General features: G+C 44.2%; 1 protein-coding gene across 10 annotated transcripts in view; it reads left to right on the forward strand.

The window, feature by feature from the left end:
- The window catches only part of WDR20 (WD repeat domain 20), a 64,883-nt gene that overhangs the window by 21,646 nt on the left and 21,737 nt on the right, over positions 1-21,500 (forward strand). For 6 of the 10 annotated variants that reach the window (XR_004620314.1, XM_034642717.1, XM_034642724.1 and 3 more), the window contains exon 2: positions 20,146-20,328. The exons of 2 other annotated variants lie outside the window; for them this stretch is intronic. Coding sequence is in view for 3 of the 8 variants with exons in the window: in XM_034642724.1 (XP_034498615.1) it covers positions 20,146-20,328 (183 nt within the window). In the remaining 5 variants the exon portion in view is untranslated. Of the gene's footprint in view, positions 1-19,215; positions 19,742-20,145; positions 20,329-21,500 lie in introns of those variants that run through there. 2 more of the 10 variants (XM_034642721.1, XR_004620315.1) reach the window with 2 other exon arrangements.

Below are 21,500 nucleotides of genomic sequence, written 5' to 3' on the forward strand. Positions count from 1 at the left end.
TTTTTTTTAAAGATTTTATTTATTTATTTATTTGACAGAGATAGGGACAGCCAGTGAGAGAGGGAACACAAGCAGGAGGAGTGGGAGAGGAAGAAGCAGGCTCATAGCGGAAGAGCCTGATGTGGGGCTCGATCCCATAACGCTGGGATCACGCCCTGAGCCGAAGGCAGACGCTTAACAGCTGTGCCACCCAGGCGCCCCTAATGTCTCTTTGATACTACTGAAATTTATTCTGGTATAAGATGTGGGATGGGGTTTCGGCCGCCGTTTTTTTTGTTTTTCTTTCCTGGAACAACCTTAGGATTTCCTGATCTTTTCTGTTTTTTATGGAAAATAATCTGTTGGCAGTTTTCTGCCCAACTTTTAGTGATACAGACCAGTGGGCCATGATGTCCTGTGTGTTTTTTCATTATAAGTCATGGTTATCTGTATCTTACCATTGTTGACCTAAAAATAGTGACTGAGATATAGTCTATTCAGTGAGCATTGTTTTGAAACAAATTTCGTAGAATTTTCCGCTGGTAAATAAAAATTGACTACGTGGTAATAATAGATGCAGTGATCGCTAATTAACACCATGCACTGTACTTGGGGAGCTCGCGTAGTAATGTAGGAAATACGAGAGTTTCCTCTCATTTGAGTGAATCATGTTTGAGATCTCTTTGCTCCCTTGATTAATGCCTGGTAACACCAAATTAATAAATAGTAGGCTCCAGTGGGGCTTGATTCTCATATCTATTTCTCATACCGAGTAGACTCCTCTTGTGGGCCACCTTCTTGTGGAATGAGAGTTCTGAAGGTCTTGGCTGTTGTGAGAAAGGGTGCTTTGGGATCACCTGCACCATAATTGATGATGGGCCTTCACTGCTTTTGCTGTTTTCTTCCCAGTTCCATGCCACTTAGCCTGGCCTTACCTGCTGTCCCGTCCCTGCTTACATGTAGGGACCATTTTCACTTGTGGTTAACTTTTCCAAGATTTGTAATGGCTTACTTTACTCAAACCATTGAATCCAAGCTCAGCCTGTGAAGGCTCAGAAAGTTAGCCTATGAATGACTTCTTCAAAATCTGTCAGGTCTTGGAGTGCCTGGCTGGCATAGTTGGGTAAATGTCCAACTCCTGCTTTTGGCACAGGTCATGACCTCAGGGTCGTGAGATCGAGCCCTGTGTTAGGCTCCGTGCTGAGTGTGCTTGAGATTCTCTCTCCCTCTCCCCCTCCCTCTTTCTCTCTTTCAAATAAATACATCTTTTTAAAAAAAAATCTCAGTTCTTGTGATGAGTTTCTCCCACACAGATATTCATTGGCCGAGCTGACACCTGCACACATCTTGTGTCTGTTTCTCTGTCTTGGTTTTCTTTCAAGCATTTCCTACCTTTCTGCTTGACTGTACCATTGCCTAGGTATTTGACTTCTTACATTTACAAAAACTGTCAGGCAGCTCTTCCTTCTCTCTACACTTTGAGCAATGGTTCTCTTATGTGAGGTCTGCCACCATCAGCACCTCTTCTGAGCTTGTGGGGATGCAGATTATGGGGGGCCCTTGACCAGCTGACTCAGAAATGCTGGGGGTGGGGCCCGGGAATCTCTTCAGCCAGTAACTCTGATGTGCTGAAGTTGGAGAGCCACTGCTTTATGGGATCTGATTCAGGGTTCCCCGTACAGTAAACACTCAGTAAAAGCTTATTGGCTATTTAATATGTGGATTACAGTAATAGCCATTGATTACTTTGTATATCATTACAGCTACCATTTATTGAACACCTACTCTGTGCTGGCACTTAACCAGGTGCTTTCACATATGTTGTCTCACCCTCAGACACTTTGTAAAATAGGTGGTGGTGTTTCCCACTTCAGATGAGAGGGGAGGCTCTGAGGAGTGAGGGAACTCACCAACTCACCAAGACTACACCGCTGGTAAGCGGCACAGGGGAGCTGTCAGGCTCCGAAGCGCACATGCTGCTTTTCGTGGAAATCCTTTTTCCCAAAGAGTACGTGGGACTGTGTGGTGGTTAGCTGGTCACAGAACAAATGATTGTAATACCCATATTTCTGGATTTCCCTTATTGTATCCTTTTTTTTTTCTTTTCAAAGATTTTATTTGTAAGCAATCTCTATCCCCAGCGTGGGGCTCAAACTCACAACCCTGAGTTCAAGAGCCTCAGGCTCTACTGACTGAGCCGGCGGGGTGCTGCCCTCCCCATTGTATTCTTAATCTCCTCAACAACAGCCTGTCACCTTTTTTAAAAAAATAGAAATAGACTCTTTTATTTCCTTCTTCCAATATTTATTTACCTGTGGTCTGTCAGAGAAGCAGGAGGTAAGAGAGGCTTTGACATCATAGTCCATCCTCCACATGTTCACACAGCTAGCCCTCACGTTGTTTCTTTAAAGATTTATTTGACAGAGAGAGAGCACAAACAGGGAGTGAGGGAGAAGCAGGCTCCCCACCGAGCAGGGAGCCTGATGCGGGACTCAGTCCCAGGACCAGGGGATCATGACCCGAGCTGCAGGCAGACGCTTCACCGACTGAGCTGCCCAGGCGCCCCACTGGCCCTCACCTGATATGTCCCACTCGGTAGTTTGTCTCAGAATTAAACTTGCACTTTCATTGAGCTATAAATTGGTGTACTACATCGTTCTCACCTCTGAACTTATTTTTGTAACTTAAAAAAATTCTGCTATGTTGAATTTGGTGAAATCTTAGTTGGTTGGAAAAAGCAACTTTGCTGGCTTTGCTTTAGTCCAGGTGTGTTATGAAAGTGAAGTGAAGTATCATCACTACTGTGGCCCAGGGGACAGTTGTCATCTCTGGTGTTGGGAGAGGGGTTGTCATTTAGGTTCTGTGTGCTCTTTTCTTCTTCTTTTTTTTTTTTTTAAATATTTTATTTATTTATTTTATAGAGAGACAGCCAGCGAGAGAGGGAACACAAGCAGGGGGAGTGGGAGAGGAAGAAGCAGGCTCCCAGCAGTGGAGCCCGATGCGGGGCTTGATCCCAGGACTCCGGGATCACGCCCTGAGCCGCAGGCAGACGCTTAACGACTGAGCCACCCAGGCGCCCCATTTATGTGCTCTTTCTTATCTCTTTGACTTTCCCCTCCACTGCACTAAAATACCCCGCACACCCGCACCCACACTTCTGGACAGGCAACTCAATAGAAAATACCTTTATCTTTAAAATGCCTCTGAGGAATCCCATGCTTGTTTCCATGCTAACTCACTGTACCCCGGTTTGAATGCATTTAGCAAGTGTAAATTGATGTCATTTACAATAAGGCTGATAGCTGATAACAGCGCCTGCTTATGTGAGCATGCTGTGGTGGCGCTCCTCTGACCACTTACATGCTGTCACTCCTGGTCGTCAAACACTGTATGTGCTAGAACTACTGTGTTATCCTTGTTTGCCCATTTTGTGGAAACAGTAGTGTGGAAAGGCAAACAACTTGCCCAGGCTCACAGGACTGGGAATGGTGGAACCTGAGTCAGACACAGGCGTCCTGTCTCCGTAGTCTGTGCTCTGAACGCTCCTCAAAGTGTAAAGTAGGTTTTCAGTCAGACTTTCACTGAAATGTTTTACTTTACACTTTTGACATACTATACTGTTTAGTGTTTTTGTTTTTCCAAGGTAGGACCTGTGTGGAGGATGGAATGGGCATGTGAGTTCACACAGAGAAATAACTCAGGTCCTTTAAAAATGTTGAATAATTGAGTTCTCTGCCGGGGTCTCAGGCAGAAGTGTGTCCTGCAACACAGGCAGGTGGCCTTCTGGCCCGGGACGCTGCTGGGCTTGAATACCAGTCTCCTAGGGCCTTGCGCTGGCTGGCTCTGTGCTTTGCCATGCTCTTCCTCCTTTGGGTCCTTGAGTGTGATGTGGGTTCTTGTTGCCTGATCTTCATGTAGGTGGCTTGAGGTCCAAGGACTTTGTGAGAATAGTACAAGTACTTGGACTTGCTATAGACAGTAAGACCTTTGGAGGTGTTATGTTGTTGTGTATCTCTTTAAATTTAAAGACAAATTTAGTCAGAGTACTCTGCATGGAGGAGAGTCAGAGAGATCTTTCCATACTACCCTAGAGACTGTCTTTTAGTTTGTAGCCACAGGTGTTGCTTATGGGACCGGCTGGTATTTGGAGCCTCAGCCTTTGTCGTGACCATATGCATCATCAGGTTGAGCTCCTGGCTGGCATTTCTTTGCTTTCAGCGTCTGTGCAGCCTAGCTTAAAACTACTGCCTGTCCCTGCCATCCTGGTTGTATTTGCATGCATCCCTGCTAGCCAGAACTTTTATTAGTGGGCATTTGGCTCCACTGCACAGGGAAGACTTTCCGGAAGGCAGTCAGGAGGTTTGGAAAGAGCTGTGGGAGTGGGCTTTGGCCTTACTTGCTCAAGACACAGCCAGCTCAAAAACTCTGAATTACCAAGAAGCAAACTACTCCCTTCTCAGCCAAGAGAAGGCTGGCAGCGGTTCGAGCTTACCTGTGAACTTTGCGTCAGCTGAATGAGCGTCATTGGGTTATGCTAAGCTTAATGAGTTTTGCAGAGTCCTTACATATCTCTGTGTTATAAATACTAGAATTTCAATTCTGACAGCTACTTACTGTTCGATGTAGAAGCAAGAATGCCACAGGTGAAAGCAGGGGAGACAGAAGTGAGGGCTTTGGGTCAGGTTACCCTGCGCTGTCCCCAAATTTCCTGGGTCCAGCCACGTACCGGGAATAGGACCAGAGCTCCAAGTTTAGCTGCTGTGTGAATTGATTGTATGATTTTAGGCAGTTTACATCTTTGGTCTTAAGTTGCAGCATCTTGAGAACAAATGTGGCTTTTTAAAAAGCTCCACTTTTAGCTTGGTTTGTCTTCCGGTTCCATGAAAGTGAGACTTAGGTTACCTACCTCTAATGAGACAACTGTATGTAGGGATCTGTTACAAAATTATTCACACTGGGAAATGTTGGCTTCTTCAATCCATTTCTTTGTGAATAGCCTTATATTTAACTTTTTAAGCTACTAGTTGCACATTTTAATTATGTATTTGATTACATGAGATAATGAATGATAAGTGGAGGGAAGCAAAGTGCAGTTGTTGCCAAGCATTAACTTTTGGGTTATGGTTGATTTCAGCCCTGGATGTGGAGCTTCTTAATCAGTTCCAAGCTGGTCGGCCTGCTAACCTACATTTAAAATACAGCACTGTCCCCATTGAGACTCTGAATACAATACTGTCCCTATTGAGCCTAACAGTTTTATCTCAGGCCTCAGAGATTTTAACTTTTAAATGCTAAAATATTTTACAATGCTAAATATTCTGAATTCCAGAAAAACGAATTCCACTGTTACTCTTTTAGCTGTTTCTTCTTGATTGAGGATAATTTAGGCTTGAGTTTTGCTGGAATCTCTAGAAGAGCATGGGATTGATGAAGAATTCTCAAGTTCAATTCTTGTGAGAAAAAGATGGGGATTCAATTTGGAACCTACATAAGAGGAAACATTAGCAGATAAACTTGGAACAGATTGTATTTCCCAAAGAGGACCCTGGCACAAATTATCTTTATTTGCGACTGTAGCAAATTAGGAACACGCAGTGAGCCCTTCTAACACTGTAATGCTATTTGAAGAGTGGAACAATAGAACCAGCCATGGCCTGCTTATTTGTCCTCTGAATGGTTGGCTCTTTTAAAGAATTTCCTGTCCTCTCATCTCTTTGACATCACTGGTGCCACAGAAACATTAATAACAGACTCCAGCAGTCCTAATTGACGTGAAACTTGTGATTTGGCTAGTTCACAATATATCGTCACCTGCTGGTGATATATCATCCTGTTCATGCATTTACTTGATGTAACAGTGAGATTTCTTTTATGGTGAATTTTAATGTTTACAAGGCACGTATTTTTCTGTGGCCTTGTGCTAGGCCATGACATGCTTTTAAGCCTCTTGGAATAATTTCAAAAGAGTTTTAGTGGTTTTTTGGCCTGTGTTTTTTTTTTTTTTCCTTTTTAAGAAATTACACAAATAATATATAATTATTAATGAAAAGTTGGAATTTAAGATAGGGAAAAAATTATCACCTAAATACTACCCCCAACTCTTTAATAACCACATTTAGTAGTTTGATGACTATCTTTTCAAATTGTTTTCTTTGCAAATGTATACATATAAATAAATACATATTCCAAAAGGAATAGTACTTTTTAATTATGGAGAATTTCCAGCTTACAGAGCAGTTGAGAGAATGGTGTCATAGACTTCCGTACACCTGTCTCCCAGCCTCGCCACCTGCCAGCATCTGGCCAGTCTTACTTAATCGATTCTGTCACCCTTACTGCGTTATTTTAAGGCAGATCCCAAACATTGTATTGTCTGTATTTTTTCTACAATATATGGACTCTTAGAAATAAAACCACATTTTCACACGTAAAAAACTTGTATTTGAATATAGTCTGTTCTTTGACAGATTCATAAGTATTCTTTATAGTTTCTTGATTCCTAGGGTCTTTTTATTATTTTTAACTTTTTAATTTGAAATCATTATAGATTTACAGGAAGTTTAAAAGAAAATATGCATGGAGGTCTCATGTACATTTCACCCAGTTTTCCCAATGGTAATGTTTTGCGTAACTGTAATACAGTATCAAAGCCAGGACATTGACATTGGTGCAATCCATAGAGCTCATTCAGATTTCACCAGTTTCAGATGTACGTGTGTGTGTGTGTGTGTGTGTGTGTGTGTATGTGTGTGGCGGGGGTGGAGGTTCTGTACAGTTTGTACAATCTACAGTGTGTAGATTCATGTAATCACTACCACAAATAAATGTTTTATAGTTGTCTTACTCGCATACATTTCCACACAAGGACCACACGTTGTATTTAGTACAAATGGCTCTTAAGTCTCTCTTTTGTAAAAATTACTTTGCTGTAATTTCATGCTTACGTAGAAGTGACAAGTATAGTACAAAAAACTCCTTTATACCTGTCACCCAGACTAATTATTGCACATTTGCCCATTTGTCTTATCATTTGTGTCCTCCCTTCCCTCTCCCCCAGTGTATATATATCATTTGAGACTAGTTTGTAGATATTGTGCCCATTTATCCATTTAAATTTCAGTCCCTGTTACCTAAGAACAAGAATTTTCACTTACGTAACCATAGTACATTTATCAAAATCAGAAATATAACATTGATGCATTCCTTTTATCTAATCAACAGTTCACATTAAAATTTCACCAGTTACCTTAGTGCTGTCCTTTAAAAGCCATTGTCCCCTGGCCGGGGTCCTGTCCAAGTTCACACATGGCGGCTTCTTCAGTCTTGTTCAGTGTGGACCTGTTCCTTACGCTTTTCTTTGTTTTCATGATCTAGACATATTTAAGACTTCAGGCCAGTTATTTTGTAGAATACCTCTCAACTTGGATTTGTCTGACTTTTTTCATAATTAGATTCATGGTCTGCATTTTGGGAGAATACCACAGAATTGATGTATCCATCCCAGGGCAACATGTCAAGAAGCACATGATGCTGATTTGCCCCAGTATTAGTGGGCAAATTCATGTTAACCTTGATTAAAGTTGTATTTACTAAATTAATCTGTTGTAAAGTTCCATTTTTCTCTTCATAATTGAGATGTAACTTGTGGGGGAACACTTTGAGCCTATTTAAAAGTATTCTGTTGCTTAAGAAACCTTCGTCTACTAGTTTTAGCTTTCATTGATGATTTTGGCTGAATCAGTTGTTATTGTATTACTATGATGGTTGTAAATGGTGATTTTCAAACTCCATTACTCTTTCTTCGTACACTTATTAGGTGTTATTCTACTGTAAGGAAACTTTTTTCTCCATTTCTTTTCTTTTTTTTTTTTTAAAGATTTTATTTATTTATTCGACAGAGATAGAGACAGCCAGCGAGAGAGGACACAAGCAGGGGGAGTGGGAGAGGAAGAAGCAGGCTCATAGTGGAAGAGCCTGATGTGGGGCTCGATCCCATAACGCCAGGATCACGCCCTGAGCCGAAGGCAGACGCTTAACGACTGTGCCACCCAGGCACCCCTTTTTCTCCATTTCTTGATATCAGTATGAGCTCAGGTTCTTTATTCCATGAAAATTCTGTAGTATCATTTTGATATTTATTCTTTTTTTTCCCCAACTAATCTTGCAACGTGGGGCTTGAACTTACCCCTGAGGTCAAGAGTTATATGCTGTACTGACTCAGCCAGCCAGGCGCCCCTCATTTTGATGTTTATACTGTCCCATCTTTGCCTAATGGAGTCTTTGATAGCTTTCTTGCTCAGAGGTACAAAAAGATGTTCCAAATGTATCTTGTTCATTTTTTGCCCCATCCCTGGTATCAGGAGCCTTGGTGATGTTAAGTGGCAAATATCATTTGAGGCATAGTCTAGGCACTAAGAGTTCCTCTTGCTATTTGGTCATTGCTTTCTTTCTTTTTTTTCTTTTTTAAAGATTTTATTTATTTATTCATTCGACAGAGATAGAGACAGCCAGTGAGAGAGGGAACACAAGCAGGGGGAGTGGGAGAGGAAGAAGCAGGCTCATAGCGGAAGAGCCTGATGTGGGGCTCGATCCCATAAGGCCGGGATCATGCCCTGAGCCGAAGGCAGACGCTTAACTGCTGTGCCACCCAGGCGCCCCTGGACATTGCTTTCTATATCTTTTTACTGGGCACAGCTAGAAAATGCCTTTTTTTTTTTTTTTAAAGAAATAGAATACTTGAGTTCATATTGGTCTTTCCTAATCAGATTAAAGATGAACAGTTTTACATTTCTTCCTCTTATGTGCAGAATATCAGCTTCTAATGACATTCACATTAGTAGCTTTTTTGCTTTCTTCTACAAGATATATCCAAAACAATACATTATTACTAACAATATGATTATGGTATGAATATGATTAGGATTTCTTTGCAATTCTTTGTCTTTAGAATCCTGTTTTTATTGTTTCATTTTTCCACTTAATGTAGCATGTAACATCCTTCTTTGCTAGTATCTTCATTTTAAATGGCTACATGGTATATCTACCTATTTCCTTTTTGGAGCACACAAGATGTTAATAATGTTTCATTATAAAGAAAGTTCAGTTGGCTGCCTTTGTACATGTGCTTGCTCATTAAGATTTCTTTTTAATATAAGAAGAGCATACAGACAAATATGTTTAAGTGCAAAGCTCTATTAATTATCCACAAAGTAGAATCAACCTCAGGTTAAGGAAAGCATCCCTGGCCACCCGAAGCTTATCCTGTGGCCCTTTCCCCACACTCTTCAAGGGTAACCATGGTCCTCACCTCTAACATCACAGATTAGTTTTCCTTATTTTTGAACTTGGTATAAATAGAATTATTTAGCATCTGTTTCTTTTACATTTGGCTTCTTTAAAGATTATTTTTCGAGGTTTGTCCATATTTGTCTCAGTGCAAATGTTCCATAAGCAGTGTTCCACGTAGAGCCCGCTAAATTATTTAGCTAGCCTCCTGTTCCTGGACATTTGTGTTGGGCCAGTCTGGGGCTATTACAGATTACACACTTGAAAAATAAGTTCTGAGAATGCATTCTTAGGCACTCAATTTGTGTTTAAAGGAAGGAAGGCTTTTGCTACATGTTGTCAACTGCCCTGAATAAAGGCCAGGCCGGCTTACACCACTGTACTGGTGAGGTGAGGCCAGCCTTTCCACATTCCTGTGGGTGCCAGTTTTACTGGTCCACGTTTTCAGACTGGTCGCTATTGCATTGCCAGGTCTATAACAGCTCATGGTACATTTTAGGTGCCTAGAAGACTTTTTTTTTTTTTTAAACTGGTGGAGGGGGGAACCATCAGAAATGTCTGAATGGCTGTTACTGAGGTGACTTATAAAACAGTTATTCCCTTAAAATTTTGGAGTAGTTGTAGAAATTAGACGTACAGGACAAGTGACTAACAGCATAAGTGCCAAGTGAGTAGTTCCTGCGATGCTGTGACAGTGCGGATGAAGAAGAGGTCAAAACTTTTCCTGGTGGTAGTGTTTAGAACAGGTCAGCTCTCTGTTGCTCTTATCGACCTGAGGCTTCTTTTCTTCGGCTGAGCTCTGGCTGGGTTAGAGATGAACTCTTGGAATTACAGAGGCCAAGTAGAATATTTTGGCCACATGTTTTAGTGGCTCATCTCCCTTCATTGTGTAAGGTACGCTTAATGTTCTCTCCTTTCTTGCTTCCTATTTGAAAACACTGCAGCGTACCAGCTCCCGAGTGCTGTCATTTCAGATATAATTACTGCTGCACATCAGTGCCATTTAAACACATTTCTCACATTACAGGGATGCCTGCGTGGCTCAGTCGGTTAAGCATCCAGCTCTTGGTTTTGGCTCGTGATCTCGCAGTTGTGAGATCAAGCCCCGCATTGGGCTCCCCACTCAGTGTGGAGTCTGCTCCAGATTCTTCCTCCCTCTGCCCCTCCCTGCTTCTGCACGCATGCGTTCTCTTTCTCTCTCAAATAAAATAAAGAAAATCTTTAAAAATAAATAAATAATTTCATATGTTACGGATTCAGTAGTTCACTGTTCAGCCAAGGTTGCGTGATTGGAAAGATAGTAGCTTGACGTGGTTTAAAGCACAGTTCTAAGCTCAGTGAAACCTTGGGCACATTGCCACCGCTCACGGGGCCTCAGGGACGATGGGCAAATGATTGCTGTGACGTCGCAGGGACTCTACACAATAGGGGATTTAGGGTATTTCTCACTGAGAACGGGAGCTACTCTGCAGATTGGTTAGGTTACGAAGCAACCTGAATCGGAAAATTTAAAAATCGTCTCTGTGCCGTGCCAGCACCATAAGCTCATGGATTGTCTCAGCATCAGGAAGACAGCAGTACAGTGGTTACGTGGCATGGAGGAACTACTCGCTGCCTTGGAATGGTCCTAGTTCACCAGTGCCACAACATTGTTAGGTCCTAGAATTCCTCCCCAAGCCCCTTGAAGGGGGAATTAAAAAAAAATTTTTTTTCTAAGAATTCACCAATGAATATCTTTTGCAGAAATAAAACATCTTGCTTTTTCTTCCATGTGAGTTGTTGGTATTCCCTTAGGAATAGGAATAGGAATGCATATTTTATGCATATTTAACAGAAGGGTTTAATAAAAAAATAGGTCATTTGAATATGTCAGCATTTTAATGTGATGAGATCTGGTGTTAGAATGTGTGCAAACTGAATTTATCTAATGTTTATTCATAGTTTCTCCTTAATGAAGAAATCAGTGCTCCGTTAGCCTGCATGACGCACCGCCACAGCCATCGGTAGTATTTCACGGGGTGGGGAGAGGCCTCACCTGAACGTGGGGTTCCAGTCAGCAGCATGAAGAGTTGGTGAAGAGGTGGCAGTTAGCGGCTTATTAAGTTTGGCTTTTAAAAACTAGCGGAGGGAAGAGGAGTCAGTTTTCCATAGCGAACAGTTTCTATGTGACAGGCCGCCTTGGGGGAGAAGATGACTTGTGTTAGCGGCAGAAGCTTGTTGTGTGAGCAGGTCCTTGACTGACAGTGCCGGGCAGGTCAGTTCAGTCCTGCTTCCTCCCCACACCGCCCCCACCCCCCCGCGCACACACGCGCACACACACGTGCACACACACCCCGGCTCCTGTGGAGAACAAGCAGTTCGCACCGCCCCCCCTGCACACACACGTGCACACACACACAGGTGCACATGCACACACACCCTGGCTCCTGTGGAGAACAAACAGTTCTCACCGCCCCCCCCCCGGCGCACACGCACACACACGTGCACACACACACACCCTGGCTTCTGTGGAGAACAAGCAGTTCGCACCACCCCCCCAGCGCACACACACGCACACACACGTGCACACACACACACCCTGGCTCCTGTGGAGAACAAGCAGTTCGCACCCCCCCTGCACACACACGTGCACACACACACAGGTGCACATGCACACACACCCCGGCTCCTGTGGAGAACAGCAAGCACTTCCACGGATTGTTGCTGCAGAAGTTCCCTGAGCATATTTTCCGCCCTCTGTGACCGGGCGCGTCTTCCCAGGCTGCAGTGACACACAGGTGGCCCCTCGCCTCTTCCGCCTCATTCGCCTGCATTCGGATGATGTCTGGCTCATTGTCCTTCTCTGCTCTCCCCTGCGTGGAGTTCCCGGCCGGCCGCGGCTGGTGGCCTGGCTGCTGCCGAGCACACGCACACAAGGGGAGCTCTGAGCTGAGCGTGGTGGGTACTCATCCCAGGGCCAGAGCCCCACAGAAGCACACTAGTGAGTGACATCCCCGCGATCTGTGTTTAGTAACGGGAAGGGGTCTGGTGGGCCCGTGCAAGTGTGAGCGTGTGCTGGGCCTGAGGAGGCGGGAGAAATGGAAGCTAAGGAAGGGAAGGTGCAATCTTGTTTTGTAAAATTATACTGAAAGGAAAACATGCCCTAAACTTGGCTTCTGCTCTTGTCCTTCTCCAGGAAATTTAGGGCAGAAAGATCTGTCTCTGTTCTCCTTATTTATATTTCTTTGAAGGTATTGGTGAGTGATGAGAATTGTCAAAGCCTGTCTGTGATAAGCAGCAAATCCTTATGTATGCAGAAGGAGAAATACGAGTTTCAAAGAGGAGAACTAACTTTTTTCAAGTGCCTTTGAAGTGCCAGGCATTAATCTTGGGACTCGAGCCTGTTACTCCATTTTAATAAAGCAGGCCTGCGAGGTAAATGCTTTGAGAAGGTAGGTCTGGAATCTGGGCCACACGGATGAGGGCTGGAATATTTGATTCCCACCTCAGCAAGCGTGGGCACCTGGAGTCACACAGTGATGGGATTTGAGCTCTAGGTGCTACCCCAGATGTCACCTTGTCAGCTTCCTTTCCCGGCAGCACAGTGCACCGGAAGGAGGGCGGGGGCTGCCATCGAGACCGGCTGGACTCCCCTGCTTGCTTCCTTTTGACAGCTGATTCTGTTTTCCTATTTATAAAATGCGAGTGGCTGTCCTCCTCAGGGCACAGGTTTGCAGCGAGGGCCAGAAGAACCGATGCGCAAAGGTGTTTTGTAAACTGTAAAGTGACTTAACCAGTATTTGCTAACAGAGATTGTTTTCTTTCATAGATGGGCACCCAAGAAGGCATTAGTTGTTAGTCAGGATTTGGTCAGCAGAAGGATCACATATTTGCTGTTATGTTTGCTGGTTGTGGGACTTTTTCCTTCCATTTTCAGAGTTGTTTCATTTCTGCAATAAATATTAATGATACTATTTATATGCCAGGCCCTCCATTAGGTGTTGGAGATAGAGTAGTGAATAAGGCAGAAGAGTTTCTGTCCTTTTTAAAACACTGAAACTGTACAATTGATTGACAGTCTTTTTTCCCTACTGGGATAAAAGATTCTAAACCTGATTGATTCCTTACTACCCCTGACAAATATTTTTAAATCAGTGTTAGACTCTTTAAATACCATTCGTGCCAATTATGCAGATATTTTGGGTGTAGCTGAAGAAACTATGAGAAAGATGGATTGTGTGGGTGTTTCACACGATCAGCCTGTTTTCTTTCTTTCTTTTTTCTTTTTTTTTTTTAAGATTTTATTTATTAATTTGACAGAGAGAGACAGCCAGTGAGAGAGGGAACACAAGCAGGGGGAGTGGGAGAGGAAGAAGCAGGCTCACAGCAGAGGAGCCTGATTTGGGGCTCGATCCCAGAACGCTGGGATCACGCCCTGAGCCGAAGGCAGACGCCTAACGACTGCGCCACCCAGGCACCCCAGCCTGTTTTCTTTCTGCTTCAGAGCACGTAGGTTGGACTGTAGAGTCAGTGTCTGTGTCGTGCCTTACAGCCGATTGACCTGAATGCTAAACTGCTCACCTGCGCGTGTGGTGTGAGCATGAAGATGTTTGGAAATCACTGTTTGGTGTTTTTGTCACTAGAGCCCGGTTATTTTCCACTATGGTGAAGAACATTTTGGCTGAATAGTACATTGAACTTTGGTAACAAAGTGAACTTAGCTCTGAGTGGCCAGTCTCATTTTCATTCGTGCCTGGGACTCGGAAGGCTTCAGCATTCCCCAGGATGACCAGCTAATTGTGGTCCAGCCCCAGACTGTGGACTCATCCCTTGCACGCATTGGAGACCCAAACCCTGCCTAGGTGGAAAGTCTCCTTCCGGAAAAACTGGAACAGTCTTTGTAAAGTGGTTTATTTTGCATCCCAAGTCTTAAGGTCAGACTCCAGATGTTCCCCTTCTTTCCAAGTAGGTGATCCTTCGTGGTCCTGGAAGTAATTGCTTGCTCATTTTTGGCTCCGATTTTGGTTGTCTGAGACATGGTCAAGAGGAATGCTAATGGAAAGCATGATATCCATTCTCCTGATTTTCAGATCGTGTAACGGAGACCTGTGATGTCGCTGGGGCTGCTCCAGCTATTTTTGCTCAATTCATTCAGGCCTTCAGTGACTCACCAGCCTCCTGACTTTTTTGTTATTTTAAAAAGGAACTGTACTTTCACAATATATGGAATACGGTTAACGTTACAGCTAATAAACGTGGCACTTAGTGATAGGCACTGAGTGACGGTCAGGTGAAAGCCTGCTTCCCAGAGGTCAGAGCAGGAAGTCATGACATGAGTGCTGCTGTGAGCAGAATTTGTATGAAGACTGCGCCTAGGGAGGGTATTCTAAGTGAAAGAAGGGGTGTAAAGAAAGGTAAAAAGGTGTACAGAGCACAGGCAGTGTGTGAACAAGTGCCTCTGGAGGAAGCGAGTGTGAAGGGGAGGGACTGGTGAGGTCCGCATCGGGAAGGCCTGTGCGTGCTGGCCGAGGAATTCAGCCAGTGTTAGGGCAGAGCCATGGGGGTTTTAGTGGGAGAGTGTGGCATCGTGTGTGGGATGAGCTGGACGTGGGTAGAAATGGGTGGAAGGACGCTTTTCTGGCAAGTTCTATGGGACTGGTTTTTGAAGTGATTTTTGGATGGGGAGGGAGGATATAAAATTTAGGGAACATAAAGCCCACCTTTATTACTTTATTACGACACTGTGCCCCCCTCCCCAAATATCATCATCTGACATGCTTTTTTCAAAAGAGGCCTTTCTGAGATATTTTCCATATCACACCAAATGCTTCTGGGCACCCAGAAGTATCAGGTAGCAGGTTCCATGAAGGGGGCTCGGCACGGGCCCACATGTCTCCTCTGAGTTCCGCTAAGGGCTGTGCCAGTGCGTGGAGGCCCTGGCAGTGTGAGCAGACCCACTGAGCCTGTGGGGGCTTTCCTTTCACTGGGCGTGTCCCAGCAGGCCAGGCAGGGGTCTGGGGTGAAGATGTGAGCTGGAATAAGAGGGCTTCTTTTGCAGACCTTTGTAATGCTGGAAAGGGAAATGTGACATTATTTTTTGTACTTATTGTTCAAGGATTTTGATAACCAGCTTGTGTTGTCTGTGGTAGGAATTTTTAAACCATCATTTAAAATTTTTCTGTTGAGAACGAGACACTGACAAATTATTTGTAATCAGTAAGTCCTTATGCAGAAATGAATGAGCATAAGATACAATTTCATCTTACCCCTGAAGAAACTGAAATAGTGCAGTTTCATGTGTTCAACAGACAGCGAGTCCTTGTGACAGACTGGGCACTCTCCTGGGGCTGCGCAACCAAAGATGATCTAATTCTTCACATTGGGAAGACTTAAAAAAATATATATTCTGCTATAAATTCATGTTTAAGAATTCAGGTAACTGTCAATAATTAGGATGCAGGTGCATTAAAAAATCTCAAGTGTCTGTAACCCATCTATACAGAAGTTACCAGAAGGCTAGAACATAAAAGCTGATTTTGTGGAATAATACAGTGGTAACTAATGAAGAAGTTCCGCTCCTTAAAGGAGTTTTTATTGTAATTTTATTGTAATCGATGATAACAGACATAAAACAATACTGTAATCATATAAGTGATTAAATACTAAATTTTGTGGAATGAATTTAAGGACTCAAGAATTGAGATAAAGGAGCCAACCTAAAGAACGGTGGTTGGGAAAAAAGCTTGTCGGAGGTGGGGCTCGAACCGCTGGGTGAAATTCCCCCACCCCAACCGGGAGGGCGACCTCCTGGAACCAGGAGAAAGGAGATGTGTGCCTGCAGCAGACTCAGGGCTACCGCAACGAGGGCAAGCAGAGGCTGGGGTGGCAGGACCTATAGAGTGCTGGAGCCCGGGCCCTGGAGGCCTGAATCCCTTCTCAGTTCCGGTTCCCGCTCGGAGGGTGGCAGGTGGGTGGTATCCGTGCCCCCTGGTTGGGGGGGTGGGGCGTGGGCTGTGAGGTGAGAGTTGTGCATGTGAAGCTCCTGGTGCCCAGCAAGTGTTCCGCAGGCGGACTTCACCCTCCGGTGTGATGCTCCCGAGGCATTTGACCAGAGAGGTCGGGTGTGACAGGGACAGACTTGGCATGGTAGCTGCCCCTGGAGTCGTCTGCACACTCTGTGCTTTGTAGATCCATTCTCAGGGCCTCACCACTCCCTGGCAGTGGAGCTGGGCGCTTTGTTCTTTGAGAGGACAGGAGCACCTTACCCGGGCCACCTGGCTAACCCATAGGGAAGGCAGGGTTTGAACCTTGGCCTGCCTGGCTCCAGAGTCTGGGTTCCTTCTCCTTCTCCCTGGGGAGCCCCCTGATGACCCCATGCAGAAGAGGTGTGGCTGGCTCAGGTGGTTATTACTGCTACTAAAAGGTGTGTGAGTTGAGTGTCCACATTGGTACCCCTCCACCCTCAAAGAAGAGAGGAAGAGGAGGAAGAAGAAATAGAACAGCCACACATCCATGGGAAAAGAGATCGAACTTGGTGATTGGCTGCAGAAGAAAGAGGACAAGATGGGACAGAGATGAAGGCGCTGTTTGAAATGAAGGCGGACACTGGTAACCTGACTTTCTTACCCTGGTGTTGGGCTCCAGAGAGCTCAGGCACCAGTGGCGGAGCCCATGGGTTTCTCAGAAGTCGACTTTCTTATGGGCACACACCTAGCCGTCACTTAGGGGTTCACATAATTCCTGCTTGTTGTAGGGGCCATGTTGCTAGGCGGGACTTGTGCTGCTCTTGGACGATTGGTGCCATTGGGGGTTAGGGACGGGGAAGTGACCTTAGGTAAGAGATAGTCTGAGTGTTTCTTGGCCTTGGTTTACTTTGGTGCCTCCTAGGACAGTGCTTCTCACCAGTGTCGAAGGACCAGTTGTTAAAATTTCCAGTCTATCTGGATTGATACTTTTCTAAAATTGAAAAAGAAAAAAAAAAGAATTACTGGGGAAAAAAACTGAAAAAGATATGTGGAATACAAATTCTAATTTTTATTATTAGAGTCAACAGATACAGTTATCCTGTCTGATTGCCATAAAAGTTTCTGAATGCTTATTCTCCGTCTCTGTACTTGATCTTGCTGCAGAGCGGCAGGCTGGCATGGCCTGGTACAATATGAGAGCCCTGGTCTGGGAAGAAAGTTGTTAAGCAGATTAGTAAACAGGATGTTTTGGGAGTATTTACATGATTTAAGAAGAGTGAAAGTAGTCTTTCAGTTGGCCTTTAAAATACATGTGATTTGGGGCGCCTGGGTGGCACAGCGGTTAAGCGTCTGCCTTCGGCTCAGGGCGTGATCCCAGTGTTATGGGATCGAGCCCCACATCGGGCTCTTCCGCTATGAGCCTGCTTCTTCCTCTCCCACTCCCCCTGCTTCTGTTCCCTCTCTAGCTGGCTGTCTCTATCTCTGTCGAATAAATAAATAAATAAAATCTTTAAAAAAAAAATAAAAAAAAATAAAATACATGTGATCTATTTACAGATGACATCATTCAGTAAAGTTCCTGATTAGGAGGCCAGGATGTACAGGAAATATACCAATAACGGAGCTAATGTGGTTACTGTAAGGGATCTGTATGACTAGCTGCCCTAGTAGCGATACTCGGGAAAATGGGCGCTTTTCCTTCCTTTGTTGTTTCTGAGAACCACTGGATGTCCTTTTGCTCATTTAATTTGTATTGGTATGTTTTCTCTGTCAATTTTTGGCTTGCCTTTGAATTGATTTTTATAGTTTTGTGCATAATTTTAGATATGTTTTTAAGGGGGAAGTTCCCTAAGCAAATTTTTAAAAAATTCTAGAAGAGTTATATATGCTGATACCGAGATCATGTAATAATTTAGTTGTTTGTATTTCAGATTTGGTTTTGGTCTCTAGCTGCCAGTGTCTTTTACTTCCTATTTTGAGCCCTTTTGACATATTGCCGATACCTTCTTTGCTCTGAAATGATTTGCTAAGGTCCCTTAGCCTGGCTTCTTTTTCCCTGCCTTGAGGACCCAGTCTGGGAGCAGCTTCTATCAGGCCTGTACCTGTCCTGTTGCTGTTGGGGGCTGGGGCAGAGGTGGCTTCTCTGGCTCTCGCACACTTCCTCCCTTCCCCACTGGCCTCTTTTCGCCTTGCTGCAAAATCAGGACTTCCCGTGTTTTGTATCATACTTTATATTATACTTTTCACGCCTCTTTCATGTACATATTCTCTTATTTCATCCTCCAGACAATCCCATGAGGTTGGTAGGACAGAGATTCTCATCTCCGTTTTAACTGAGGTGAGGCTGGGAGAGTGTCCACATGGCATGTGTCCTCATTCCTCTGCCCTGGGCTCTCAGAGTGCCTGTTCCCCTCGGGTCCAGATTCCAAATGCTCGGGTTAGGAGTTTGCTCAAAGATGCCTGTAATTTTGAGGTCCTCTTTTCTAGTCAGTATTTATGTTTGTTATTTGGAAAGTGAAATATTAGAATCCTCAGCACAGTGTCACAGGCCTCTTTGGAAGAAAGAAATCTTCAGAACCTAACTCAGGGGTTGGTCAGCAGAGAACGAGAGCCGTGGCCCCAGTCATCGTGTCCAAGGACGTGCTCAACAACCTGGTTGTCTGCACCTGTGACTTCCCACTAAGACTGGAGGGTGGCGTCCTTAATTTCCACATCAGCCCTGCACATTAGATTGCATAGAACATTTCTCATGAAGAAAAAAGTCCTGCTTTAAGGATTCAGGGGAAGGCATATTGAAAAATCACTTTTTGGGGCGCCTGGGTGGCGCAGTAGTTAAGCATCTGCTTTTGGCTCAGGGCATGATCCTGGCGTTATGGGATCGAGCCCCACATCAGGCTTCCTGCTCTGCTGGGACCCTGCTTCTTCCTCTCCCACTCCCCCTGCTTGTGTTCCCTCTCTGGCTGTCTCTCTCTGTCAAATAAATAAATGAAATCTTTAAAAAAAAAAAAAAAAAAAAAAAAAAAAAATCACTTTTTGGCCCAAGTCGGAAGTCATTTGCTTCTGACTTTGGGGTGTGTAGGTGTGTGTTCTCCCCATCCCCTTTATGGCCAAGCGGACCTGGGTTCTAAATCCAGCCACTTACTTAGGTAGGTATGGTGACCTTGGCTGAGTTATTTAACCTCCCTAAACTTGTTTTCTCATCTGTAAAGTGGGGGAATGTTCTCTACTTGGAAGGATTGTTGTAAGGTTTAATGCTGACGCGTGTCTCACACTCTGGTGTGGGCTCAGTAAGGGAAGGAGGGGCACCTGAATGCTGGTGCAGAAGAGGGACTGGGGCGCAGGAGGAAGGCACCGGCTTATAATGGGCTGCAACAGTGGCTCTCAAATCTGAGTGGGCATCCGAATCACCCTGTAGTTTCAGATTCTTCTGGTCTGGGGTGGGGCTTGAGAACTTGCATTTCTGAGTTTCCAGGCGATGCTGCTGCTGCCACCGCTGGTCTGGGGACCACACTTTGAGAACCCCTGGGCTACAGGTAACTCACCAATGAGCATTTAGATGCTATAGGTGTATTTGCAAACTGAGTTTTTATGTGGTTATAGGTGCTCTGTTAGCATTGCTTGGAATGAATGCATTTTGCAAATACTGAATTTAGTATCTCAAGGATTTTTCCTCCTGAAGTCTAGGAGTTTTTGTTAAAGATATTTGAAGAATAAGTCATGGAAGTAACAGTTATGAACATATTATGAATAGTCTAACGATATCAAATTGGCTAACGTATATGAAAGTGCTTTTACAGAATGCTGAAAACTGAAAAAAAAAATTAAATACCTTTGTTTTTAAGATTGAACATCATAATGGACTATAAAATAGTGTAACTATTAGATTTCTCATCTCAATGTGCTGTTTACCGTATGTATTTTTCTCTTTCTTCTCCAGGCTGCTGACTTGAGTAAACCAATAGATAAAAGGATATACAAAGGAACACAGCCTACTTGTCATGACTTCAACCACCTAACAGCCACAGCAGAAAGTGTCTCTCTCCTAGTGGGCTTTTCCGCAGGCCAAGTCCAGCTTATAGATCCAATCAAAAAAGAAACTAGCAAACTATTTAATGAGGAAGTAAGTAGCACCCTGTCTTAGCTGTTAAGAATCCCTTTAAGAATTTATACGTTCTTACCAAGGGCAGTGGGCCTTATTTGACACGTCGAGCTAAGCCCATTTCTCATTCTCCCAGCTGTTCTGCCTAGTATTACCCGGTGAAATGTGGTGAATTGACTTGCTGGCTTCTGCCTGCTCTTCCTTGGGGCGTCACTGTTCTGTGCGGTTTTGTGGAGCGTGCTCAGGTGTCTGTAGCAGGTGCTTTAAAACGCTTTATAATGGAGACAGGGATGACACTGTCACCTGATTTTTATAATTTAAATAAGAAGATACAGAGTTCTAGACCTTGTTCACATCACCAGAAAATTTCATTCAGATCAAAGAACTTGATAATAATTCCTTAGGCGACTTAGATTGTAGCTCAGCCTCTTGTGTCTGTGTTTGACATGTGTTTGGCTAAGGGGTAGCTTTCTTTCTCTTGCAAATATTTGCTATAAAATCACCTTTGACATATTTGAAATCCTGGCACTTAAAATTGGATCACGTGACAGAGTTTTTGCTAGTGATATAGCATTTGCTGGGTTTCTAGAATCTTCAGTCTTGTTCTGGAAGGAGTCTGAGCTATATGTGAGCTGTGTGTTCAGGACCATGTCCAAACTGTTAAACGTGGCCCGTAGAAGTTACATAAATCGTGGGTGGTAAAGCTGTCAGAGGGGCTTTTCGGCCCCCAGAGTTGCCATTGCAGATTCAGTGTTCTCCCTCCTCTGTTTCAGTGCGACTTTCTCAGCAAATGGAAAAGATGCGGTGGGCTTGCTGACTTAGAAGCCTTGGGTCCCAGTGTCAGCTGGTGACCCCAGCCCTCATGTGACAAGGGTCAGGTCATGTGGGCTCCCTCTCTCAGGAAGGGCAAGTGGTGTTGTGCTGTTGTCTGGTTTTGATGTCATGAACTTGGAACAGAAGCGCATTATAGGTTCTGGTTCATAAGAAGTAATTTTGTTTGGGCGAGAATATTCAAGTTCACAAATTGGAGGTAAAATTCAGATTCTTTAGCAGTGTCGTGGCCTTTGCTGTCCACACCCAGCCGGTCCCCATCCACAGTGCTCCTGTCTGGCATTGCCAGTGGATTTGGGGAGATCTCTGGAACCATGCCTTCTCCTCTTCTAGTTGCATCTGGGTTGACTGGAAACAGAACT

This window comes from Ailuropoda melanoleuca, chromosome 14, assembly GCF_002007445.2.
Source record: "Ailuropoda melanoleuca isolate Jingjing chromosome 14, ASM200744v2, whole genome shotgun sequence".
Taxonomy (NCBI): domain Eukaryota; kingdom Metazoa; phylum Chordata; class Mammalia; order Carnivora; family Ursidae; genus Ailuropoda; species Ailuropoda melanoleuca.